The sequence below is a fragment of the Rattus norvegicus genome, chromosome 2 (assembly GCF_021556685.1).
Source record: "Rattus norvegicus strain SHRSP/BbbUtx chromosome 2, alternate assembly SHRSP_T2T, whole genome shotgun sequence".
NCBI lineage: Eukaryota > Metazoa > Chordata > Mammalia > Rodentia > Muridae > Rattus > Rattus norvegicus.
Window position 1 is genome coordinate 21,827,035 of NC_141535.1, and position 12,668 is coordinate 21,839,702.

At 36.9% G+C, this 12,668-nt stretch overlaps 1 protein-coding gene across 5 annotated transcripts in view; it reads left to right on the forward strand.

The window, feature by feature from the left end:
• The window catches only part of Edil3 (EGF like and discoidin domains 3), a 536,979-nt gene that overhangs the window by 277,581 nt on the left and 246,730 nt on the right, over positions 1-12,668 (forward strand). For all 5 annotated transcript variants that reach the window (NM_001427434.1, XM_087634184.1, XM_087634186.1 and 2 more), the window contains 1 exon segment: positions 586-699. In NM_001427434.1, coding sequence (NP_001414363.1) covers positions 586-699 — 114 coding nt within the window.

Genomic DNA, 12,668 nt, shown 5'->3' on the forward strand with positions numbered 1-12,668 from the left:
GTATGTCCCTCTAGTCACCCTAACTTTAGAAACTCATGAATGAGATTAGAAGATGATCATCATTTACACTTATTATATTTTACATGTAATGAGCTTTAGCTATTAACTCTAATTTGCTTCTAATCAAAGGCAACCTATTTAGAAACTAAAACCTCTCTGTCAGTTGGAATTTTAATGAATTAAGATGAAATGAGACAGTGTTAATTGGCAGTTATTGCTGTAAGAGAGATTTGAGATCTTGTAAGAGAAGCCAATTCATCTCTCCATCGGGGTTAATTTGTTTGATTTAATTCTAAGAATGCACCAAATATTTCCCCAAACTGCTCACATTTATTCTCAGAATTGGGGAATGATTTGGGTCTGTTGGTCTTTGATGTATATACATTCTTATTTCTATTAGAAATTCATTTAATTTGTTTTTTAAGTAAAATGTTGGCTTTGGAGAATTTGCATTATTGAAATGTATGCACATAAACTGAAGGGAATAGGACTCTTCAGGCAATCGATTTAAGATACCTGCATTTTTTAACATCTGCTTATTTGCATCAATAAACAATCTCCTTTTCTTCTTTTTCTCCCCCTCAGATATAAATGAATGTGAAGCTGAGCCTTGCAGAAATGGTGGAATATGTACGGACCTTGTTGCCAACTACTCCTGTGAATGCCCAGGAGAATTTATGGGACGGAATTGTCAATATAGTAAGTGATATTATGTCAGAATATGTGTACACACACGTGATGTTAGTTGTGCAGTGTGCGTTTGTAATGGAGTACGGACCCAAGTTATTATCAGGTGCTTTGAGAATGCATTGAGATTGAAGTAGCTCATTGCATATGTGTTCTTACTACTATGTACCTTCCTGGAGGTATTATTCAGTGCATAGGCATGAGGATGTAATTCTTACAATCGGAAAAGAATGGCAGCGGCTCACACCCAGGCAAATTCTTTCCTAGTTGCTTTTCACTCATCAGCAAGCACGCGTCACTTAGACTTACACCGACAAAAGGAGATGGTTTGCATTGAGCAGCTAATGGGACCAAATAGAGTCAATCACAGTTAACATGCGAAAATAAACAGAATACAGCTTAACTGGCATCTACACAAGCAAGGGTGTTGTAACGTGCAAACTCTTGTCTTCTTCAGACCTATGACAGGAGAGTTCTCAGATGATGAAAATAATGGTAGGATAACCATGTACTCAGAATGCTAATAAAAATGGAAAAATTCTTCTGCAACAGAATTTTAAATGAGAGGTGGAAATGAGAATCACAGGACTATAGTCAAAGGACTAAGGCCTAAGTAAGCAATATTAACAGTAACACTAATGGCAGCCTTTCTAATTACTGGGCATTAAGAAAATTTTATAAATACTTATTTTATATATATTATGCCACCTGCACAGCAGAATAACCAAATGCAAATGCATAGCAAAGATGCAGATTGACTTTCAGATGTAGAAGCTGAGGTTGAATTTAATATGGGTTCCCCAGTTTTCACAATGAAAGTGGCAGAAGCCAGGCCTCTGGCTTTACAGATATTTAGGCTCCTTTAAACTGAGTGACCTTTCTATACACAGATTCCCGTGAATGAACATACAGTATAAGTCCATCCTCCCTCACTGTCTCCTGAAATGGGTTTATAAAAACAAGTTAATATAGGAAAGATAAAGAAGGGGACTTTAATCCTTTCTCTAATTCCTCCATTGTGGACCCATGTTCAGTCCAATGATTGGCTATAAGCTAAAGGGGTTGGCAACCCCATAGGAAGAATAACAACATCCACCAACCAGACACCCCAGAGTTCCCAGGGACTAAACCACCAACCAAAGAGTACACATGTAGTGAGCCATGGCTCCAGCTGCATAGGTAGAAGAGGATGGACCTGTTGGGCATCAATGGGAGGAGAGACCCTTGGTCCTGTAAAGGCTCAATGCCCCAGTGCAGGGGAATGCTAAGGCAGAGAGGCAGGAGGGCATGGGTAGGTGGGTAGTGGAGCATCCTCATAGAATCAGGGGACAGTGATGGAATAGGGGTATTCTGGAAGAGAAACTGGGCAAGGGGATAACATTTGAAATGTAAATAAATAAAATATCCAATAAAAAACAAGGAAGATAAAGGGGAACCTGCGTCTCCTTGTCAGCTATGTCTGTAGAGACATGCTTTGCTCATTTTACCATTCATTTCAAATAACTTGGCAGGCCTATTTGGGTGCTATTATTGAGCAGCTACTACTACAACCTAGCCTTACAGCATAAACGCAGTCCTCTTGAGGAACGTAGACATGGTCGAGTGGCCCGGCACCTGTCTTCTTGGGAGCCTTGACCATCAGCACTGGAGAACTAGTCATGTTAACTATTGCTTAAGCCGACTTATTTTGCAAAGTCTAATTAAAAAAATCAAACAGAAACAGAAATGACAACAAAGAAGTCCATGTCACATCTTAAACTTCCTCTGGTTTTGCCTTGCTTTTTATAGAACTGTCCTTCTCAGGCTTAATCTTAAAACAGATTTGTCAATGCAATTAAATGAAGCCTTTCAATCATTAGTGACATAGTACATTTAAAATGTAAAAATATCTATTCGTTTTAGTGAAACAAAATCAAGGTATTTAAGTACAGAGTTAATAAATATAGAAGTAAATATATGAATTATTTATCATAAATTAGGGCTCATTTAGTGTAGCTGTAACGCACTTTTGCTTAATGAGAAATAAATTTATACCTAATCTTATTTTTCATGATTTGATGCACAAATATAAGATTGTCATCTTGCAAACCACTTTTTTTAAGTTTGAGTAAAATGATAATTATTTCAAATATTGAGGATGAGTTCCTTGTTGGGCATGATGGATCATGCTTCAAACCTTAAAATGTAGAATGTAAAGGCCAAAAGTTCTTGAAAAATGTCAAGGTTACCTAATCTATACAGTAAATTCCAGACATGTCAGGATTATATAGCAAGATGCTTCTTATCACCACCACCCCCTGCACACACACTAAAAAGACACATTCCACATTTGACATAAAAATGCCTATCAGGTGTTAAAATTGCCTACTAATAATTTCCAATATATTGTTAGCAGTTGCTTATTAGCTGTATTATAAGTAGGCTAAAGCAAAATAAATAATTTCAAGTTGCACAATGTGTACTTTTCTATTTATTGAGTGTAACATTTGATTAAAGTTTAGTGTTGTTTACTTCTACTGAAACTATCTTTGATTGTACTGAGTATCCTTTAGGTGTTGCTCTAATATTTACTATATATAACAAAAATTCCTCCAATTAAAGTCTTTGTGTAGATTCCCTTTTTAATTTTCAATGACATGCTCAGGAGCCCAAAATGGTATTTCCATAAACAGCCAGGAGAAAAATGATAAGGTTCTGCAATGACAAACCCTTCCTTATGAGAGTAGATGGGTTTTGTCATGTATGTTTAAATGGATGTGATATTTAATTCAGAATAATGCAATGAGAACAGAGAGCATATTAGTTAACTGATCTAAAAATAACTAGACTTTTTTCATCTGTTGCATTTTTTTCTTCTCATAACAGCCATATACATTTTCCTCTTGAGTATTTAAATGTGACATGATTAAATTTCAGGGATGACAGTCAAATGCGTTTTCATCGCTGACACTATTTGTGGAAATTAAAATAGTCACCCAGGGAGCTCTTATAATGTTTAATTCCTGAACACTATACTAAAAAAGAATTAAGACTCAGATAAGTTGGAGGGGAGGATATATTAAAAACAAAACCTAACCTATTACAGAGAAAAAATAAAGTGATGTTTGAAATGTCAATGATCTAGCTTTCTTTTTTGTCTGTTTGCTGTTTTTTATTGTATATTTTATTTATTTACCTTTCAAATGTTATCCCATTCCAGGTTTCCCTTTCTTAAAACCCCTATCCCATACCCCCACCCCCTGCTTCTGTAAGGGTGCTCCCCGATCCACACACCAACCCACTCACTCCAGCCTCCACACCCTGGCATTTCCCTACATTGGGGCATTGAGCCTTCACAGAACTAAGGGACTCTTCTCCCACTGATGCCCAACAAGGCATCCTCTGCTACATATGCGGCTGCAGCCATGGGTACTCTTTGGTTGGTTGTTTAGTCCATGGGACCTCTAGGGGGTCTGGTTAGTCGATATTATTGTTCCTCCTATGGGTTGCAAACCCCTTCAGCCTCTAACTCCTCCATGGGGACCCGGTGTGCTAAGTCCAATGGTTGGCTGCAAGCATCCACATCTGGTTTGTCAGACTTTGTCAGATCCTCTCAGGAGATAGCTGTATAATGCTCCTGTCAGCAAGCACTTCCTGGCATTGGCAATAGTGTCTGAGTTTGCTGTGTGTAGGAACAAAATGTGTAAATAATTCTATTGAACCTTACTCTAAAAATTCTCCTATGATTATAACAGAAGCTGATATGTGTGGAAATAGTTTGGAAATTAAAATTTAGACTTTTCTATCTTCATTTTTGAGTATCATAACTGGAATGTCCACCAACGAATAAAGTAATAGTTACTAATACCCAAATAGATACAATATCTACATTTTATGTATACATGTGTGAATTTGTTTTTGTGCTACTAGTATAATGAACAGATATATTTCTGTCAACATAGGCTTACTCAGTGAGAAGTGTTTGTTTTATAAATACATGTGGAATGTATTTTGCACCCTTAACCCTACATTGATGACCTTGTGGAGATGAATTTTTAATGACAAACAGTTTGATAAACTACATCTTTTTACCAAGGATCGTATGATAATGCTGATTTTCATTTTAGATGTCATTGTATATCAAGTACTCTTCTAAGTCATTTATAAAATGTCTCACTTAATCCTTTCAGAGCTATTTGAAATAGGTTCTATCTATTTCTAGTTCCACTTTACTGAGAAAATTGACCTAGTGAGTTATTAAGTAATTTCCTTAGGGATGCATGGATAGCAAGCTACTCTTTGTCCTGAATCCCAGCTAGCTGCAGCTGTATACCTGCTATCCTACATATGACACGGTCCTGCCAATCATGGAACAATAGAATGAGTGTCAAACCACATAGGCTCAAGCGCTTGCATTTGAAAAGTGACCTTAAGCAGTGGTGGCAACACAGGAGGAAAGAACACAGGCTTTACATTCAACTAGAACTGGAATTAAATTTTTCACTTCTACCCTTTCTTTATACTGTGAACAAGTTAGTTGCTCCTCTTGTGCTTCCCATTCCTCGTCTAGAAATGAATTTATACTAATGGCAGTATATTATTAGCATATATAAAATATATTTGTAATATATGATATCAATAAATACCTGAAACTATCTCACGAGGATTTCCTTAGTTATTAAAAATTACAATAACAATGAACCCTTGAGTATCTGTATATGTGCATGCTGTAAATGTGTTTAGTCTCAATGTTTGTTACTTACTCAAACAACTCACCTATGTTTAATAACTGAGTATATTTGATTGAGAACACTATTTAGAGAAGTCAATGATAACGCCTAGAAGACATAATTTTAAGGAGCATAAGGCAAGAAAACCCTGAGACATCTCCATGTTTTCAGGATGAATACTCATAAACCCAACTAAAGATCCTGCAGAAGACAGCTCTTGCCAACTTTCTCCTTCCTTCTTCTTTAAAATATGAGGTCATCATGTTTTCTAAACATGAAACCCCTAATTACTCCTTGTGTTTATTTGTCTATGGTTATTTTCAGCTGTCATTGTTCTTTATTTAAATACCCAATATATGACAAACTAAACCAGTATATGTGGAGTTAAGGATGTGGTACCTTCTGACATGTTAAAGATATGTATATATTTTGGCCTATAATACAAGGCTCTCAAGAAATCTGGCAGTGAAAAATCATGCAGAGATAGACAAGGCCATGTAATCTCAGGCATATCTTAAGCATAAAATGGCTGAACTATGAAAGCTGAGAATACTATAGGTTAGGAGGTCATGATATGTGAGGGCTAGAGAAAGGTAAAAGATATACATAGAATCACAAAGATCTGAAGAGCAAGTAGGTATTAGAGTAACTAGAAATAAGAAGAATATAGTATTTCAAATAGTTAGATTTTAATGTTTTTATCTAGAAGAAATGATAATTATCTGAAGATATATATATTTATATATGTGTATATATATTTAACTTGATTTAGACACCATACAATATATGTATATATTAAACATCAGGCCACATTTTAAGAGTATGTACTTTTCACTTTTAATTTTCCATTTAAAATGGTTTTTAAAATAAATTTTATTGAAACTTGTATTCTATATTTGAGAAATGTTATATTTCTCTTTTGACTTTGGCTTATTTAACCAGATACCTCATTCTTATCAATTTCCCTGCAAGTGACATAAATTACTTCTTCCTTATGGCAGAATAAAAGTTCGTTGTTTATATATTATCCAGTACATATACTGCTTTCCCTATCCAGTTTTCTCTTGGCAGATAAATAGATCAATTCCATAACTCAACTCTTGTGAACACTGAAACATGGATATACATGTGGTCCTGTGGTATATTTACTTATACACCTTCAAGTCTATTCCTTGGAACAGTATGGCAGGATCATGTGATAGCTCTGTTCTTACGAACCTGAAAAACATTTGTAAATCCACCAATCATGTGTATAAGACTTCTGTTCCCATAAAACTGTAGCAGCATTTGTTGTCGGCAGTTTCCTTGATAATAACTACTATGGCTAAAGTGAGCTAGAATACAGAAATATTGGGAATACTTAGGAAGAAGAAAGTTACCAACAAGAGAAGGGACAAATAATTAGAAAGAGTAATGGGTACTAAATATAATAAATATATAATGGAAAAATCTATAATTAGACAAATTAAAGGTATATTTTAAATATACATTTCATATAAGAAAGTTTTTTTTAATCATTCCTGATTGGAAAAAATTAGATAATAAATAAGAGCAAATGAATCTGAATAAATTTAAAGTATGTGATTGAATAAACTAGTAACAAATGTTTCCTGGACCATTTTGGCATGCCTATATAGATATGAGATTTATAACATCTGTGAATCAATTAATTTGTTCTCCAATTACATCAAGCTACCTTCTTTCTAGGGAGCGGCAATAGTCAGAATGGAATCAGTCTTGACTGTCATGCATGGTGCTGATTAATGGTGGGAAATAAGAACATAGAGTCTGATTAATAAAACGGACAAACAGGAGATGCTATGACACAGGCATGAGAGAAGAAATATTTTAGATGAGACCAAAATAGTTTTTCGCTTGGAAAAGGAAAAGGGAGACTAGTGGAAATGTGACGTTCATTAAAACGGTATACCAGAAAGCTTACCTCAGCATTGACATTGTGATCATGGAATTGCCTGGTGTTACCTGTACTGAAAGAACCAGTCATACCAGTCAATGGTTGCTTTAGGTGAGGTGTCCTCTGTGTCAACATCCACATCACAGAGTTGGACAATGACAACGGACAAAGGCGAATGAGGCTTATTTTGTGCCATGAGATGCAGTATACGCACAAGAATGGTTTTGGTTTTCACTGGAGCTCTACTCTTTCTGCTTCAGCTCCATCAAGAAGAGCTTGTCCTATACCAGCATTAACTGGCATGAGAGATCCCGTTGAGAAGCCAAAGAGTGCAGTGGCCACGGTTCATACTGGCTAGGTTTCAAACTCCTCTCATAACAAATTGCAGAATAAGGACCCCCCAAAGGGCCAGAGTCCTGTTCCCTGGAGAGCAGAAGACTCATATCTTAAAGAAGTGGAATTTACAACATTGAGTACAGCTTAACTTAATGACCAGATGGCCACAACATGATCTGTAAGAGAGCTGTAAAGTCAATATATCCCAAGACTTAGTCCTGTGTACAGGGGCAGACTCAGAACCATCAGACTTCTGCAAGGCTCACATAAGATATGTTCGCTAATAAATTTCACATCCTATAATATGTATTGTTTAAGAAGAATAACCTACATAGGCCCTTTTCTTTGACAATCTAGAATTTTATGGTACTAATAGAGTGTAACGTATCCTAATATAATAGAAATATATATATATATATATATATTATATGAGCCCTGGTAACATGTAATCAAAAAGTTTTATTTGGAGTCATGATGATTATGGCTGGTAATATTTATGCATTAAAAATTATCATATAAACTAGTCTTTTGTGACTCTTAGGAACTTAATATATAAAATTTAAATGTTTGAAATGTAAATATTTAACTATAACAAATATTAAGGAGAAACAGTGATAACCATTCACAATTAGTAACAGTTTTATTCCTGTTATGTTACAGAAACTTGCAAGATTGTTAAATATTTATTTTTGTCTTTGTAAATATCACCTAATTTAATTTAGTTTTACTCTATTTTGCTTGAAATACTAATATAAGGATTAACCCAGAACTCCAACAACACAGGAGAAAGACCATTAATCTCAGGTTGGCTACTTTTGTGAACATAAGGGAAAAAACTGTTATGGACCATATACAATATTTCCTCAGCATTAACCTTTACATAAAGAAAATCCAAAGTACATACAATTTTATATCATTACATATATTACTTTTTACTTTTCACTTATTTGAAACAGTCCAGAGGTTAAGAAAAAAGTAAAAAAGTCACAAACGGAGCACTGTGAGAGTGCATCAACAGCCCTCAAGGCAAGAAAGGATTCCAGCATCCCTGCAAGGTGAGATCTCTGCAATAAACACGCACGGAAATGACCTGAGGGCAACACTCAGTTGGATTTGCAATGCTGACACATAAGTTCCATCTTCAATCAGATGCCTCTGGGTTTGAGTTTCTATGTTACCCCCATAGATTTTTGCAGACAATCAGACTTAAAAAGTTACCTGCTGTTCCTTAAAATGATAAGGAAGTAAAAGAGAAACAAATATCAGACACTTGCTTGCCTAGACTTTCTAGGACTCATCAAACATCTCTAAAATATGGAATCTTCTTTTCATTTCTTCCTAGCTTACAATTTGGCTTGCAAATAATGAAACATCATATGCTAACTTTAAATTTTATTTTTGTTAGTTATTTTATTTGTTTCATTTCAAATGTTATCCCCCCTTCCCAGTCTCCCCTCCACAAACTTCCATCCCCTTCCTCCTCCCCTGCTTCAATGAGGGTACTCCCCCAACCACTCCTTCCTGCCTCACCATCCTAGCAATCCCGTACTCTGGGGCATCCAGCTTCCACAGGACCAAGGGGCTCCTCTCCCATTGACGCTAGATAAGACCATCCTCTGCTACATATGTGGCTGGAGCCATGGGTCTCTCCACGTGTACTCTGGTTGATGGTTTAGTCCGTGGGAGCTCGGGGTGGGAGTGGGGGGCGTCTAGTTGGTTGATATTGCTGTTCTTCCTCCCTTCATCTCCTTCAATCCTTCCCTTAACTCCTCCATTGGAGTCTCCGTGCTCAGTCTGATGGTTGGCTGCGAGGATCCGCATCTGTATTGGTAAGGCTGTGGCAGAGCCTCTCGGGGGATAGTTGTACCAGGCTCCCGTCAGAAAGCCCTTCTTAGGATCATAGCATCTGCGTTTGGTGTCTGTAGATGGAAGGGATCCCTAGGTGGTAATATTACTCTATCATTACATTGTATATGTCTTGAAATTCTAAGTTAGCCTTTTATTTACTCTCTAAGCTAAATTATACTCTTATGTTTCCCAATTCAAAGACAGATATATAAGATACATAGAGGCGAGGAGTTTGTGAATAACCTAACTGTATTTAGTGGTCATTAAATGTCTAGCTTTGGTCGTTCAATTACATAGATAGATAGATAGATAGATAGATAGATAGATAGATAGATAGATAGATAGATAGATAGATATGTATGCATAATATATGTAAATAATATATAGCCTACTTATTTATACAAAAATATATATTGCAAAGTCTACTTTTCTCAGATTAAAATATGAATTATTTCACTTATCATTTGGACTCTCACCATGTGAAAGTATTAAACATTTTAAAGCATGTGCAATATCAAAAGTGAAAATATTACACAAGAAAAATATTTTTAAAAAAGTTCTTCCAGGTCTAGAAGACTGTGACCTGATTAAAATATGATTTGTTTGCCAGAATTTAACCACTAAACCTTGACATTGTACATTATGCTCTCTTCATAGTGACAGCACATAGGACTTGAACACATAGGACAAACTTAGGTCCTGATGAATAATGTGAGCCTGAAAGAGTTAATTTCAAATGAGAAATTATGCCCAAGCCCAAAATGATTTCCTATGTTATCTCAACTATCAGATATTCATAGATATTCATGACTTTCTCAGAATGAGAAAAGAAATATATTGTCCCCAATGTTTCCCCCAATAACGATAGCATTATTTGTTGAGTTCCCAAAGGTTTCCATTGGGTGCAGTAAACTTTGCCTGCAACCTGGAGCCAATTTGGCAATTGCAGAAGCAACATGCAGGACTCCTACCCAAGGTTTTCTGTGGCTCCGTATGCTTCGAAGGGACTATGTTCAGCAGAATGTAACGCAAAGTTTGAAGACCAAGTGTGCAGTTCTGAAAACAGGGCATCTGCTTCTGCATCCGCTGAGAGATGCACAGACACAATAGACTTTTCTGCCTAGGCATGTGGAATTTGCCAGTGTAATTAGAACAGCTGAGGGAAGTCGGGCTGCTAGTTATTGAGGCGTGGGTGGTTGCTCAGAGATCGTTAGGTGATACAACTCAGAGAGACCAGAGCACCCTATTTAGATTAGGAACACCCTTTCAACTGAGAAGGATGTCTCTTTCCTTCACACATAAACTAATTCAAGTCTTTCTTCTATACCACAGACCTAAAAAAGACCTAACTACATTTTCTATGGATTGGACCTGTTGTCTAACCATAAAGAAAGTATTGCTATACATATGTACTTTTTCTTTTTCTCTTTATTAATCATTTTGTTTACATTTCTAATGATATCTGCCTTCCAGGTTTCACTTCCAACTCTCCCTCCCCATCCATGCTATCTCCTCTTTGCCTCTATGAAGGTGCTCCTCTACCTACTTATCCACTCCTGCCTCCCCCTACGATGGGGCATCAAGCCTGCACAGGACCAAGGACCTTCCTTCTCATTGATGCCAGATAAGGCCATCCTCTGCTACATATGTAGCTGGAGCTATGGGTCCCTCCATGTATACTCTTTGGTTGGTGGTTTAGTCCCTGGGAACTCTGGGTGGTTCTGTTACAGTTGATATTGTTCTTCCTATGGGGTTTCAATCCCCTTCAGCTCCTTCAGTCCTTCCCTGGTGTGGCTGTCCTTAGGCGTGAGATTTCTGAGCTCCTCACCAAAGTGTAAGAACAGCAGAAACAGCTTCAAGACCAAGACCAGAAACTGCTAGCGCAGATCCAGATCATAGGTGAGCAAAACACATGGTTGGCAGAGCTGAAACAAAAGCTCTGAGAAGTCATGGAAAGTGCAGTAGGAACATCCTCACTGTCTGGATAGAGTAAGTAGTCTCCCCGGAAATGAAGGAAGGCAACAGAAACCTTAGATTCTCTTAAGAAATCAAATGACTTTGGAAAAGAAAATAAGTTGGAATATGGTTCTAGCTCCAGAGGAAGATGTCTATGGCTGAGATTTAAGTAGTTACTCTTGTTAGGATATTGGAGCAATATGGCGTCCCTTAGGCTTCCAGGACATCAGACACAACTTACACTTGGCTCTTGTGGTGGGCATCCTTCGAGATTCTCTGGTGAAGCAGATGCACAGAACCTTCTTACCTTGCAATAGATTTGTCCTAATCATACCCATTCTATCTTGTTTGGTAGGGCAGGGCAAGGGGGATGTTTGTCTAACAGTGCTCCTGTGCAGGTGATGTGTTAAGTTTGTTTCTGCATATATGCATATTACATACAGATTTTAAACAAACCCATTCTTGACAGACTAAAAGTTAAGTTTAATACATAAAATGCCCTGTTCACTTGAAAGAAAAAAATCTTTTTTTAGAAAAAGACATTATCTTGTTTGTTTATTTGTTTGTTTTACTTATTTAAAAAAAAGGTTGATATCTTATTTGTTATAAGTGACCTTTGTCAGGAATGTCTGAAACACTGTTGAAACTTTGGTTTTGAAGCAATGGGCAATGGAAAGGACTGACTGTGTTGGCTACAGTAGCGACTATTTTTATAAACGACTGGCAAAGGGTGTTTCCAGAAGTTAGACACATGATTTCCATTTTCTCTGGGGCCATGTTCGCCATCTGCATGAATGGATGCCTGCATTGCTTGCCTGCCTCACATAGCTCTTGCACTGGTGTTCATCTTGAATCTCTAGACTTCTCCACATGTTAGAGCTGTTCCTTCATTGACTTAAGCACTCAGTGTCTTCCTGCTCAGCAGCTTGCCTGTAGGGGGAGAATTGTGCCATTTAACCTCCAGTTTTACAGGCTCAAGAAACTGTTAACATCCATCGCTGTATCTCTTCTCTGTAGGGTTTAGGTACAGTGGCTAAGACAGAACCTCAAATCCAAGGCTCTCTGTAGACATGAGACCTCTGAGAATTAGTCATGATCTGACTCATTTCTGTGCTCAGGAGTCAACCATGACTTAATATGGACCCAACTGAGAGAAATGTTAATTGAAGAAAAATGTACCATGAAAAAACATTTCATTTCATGATCCAAGTGAAGCT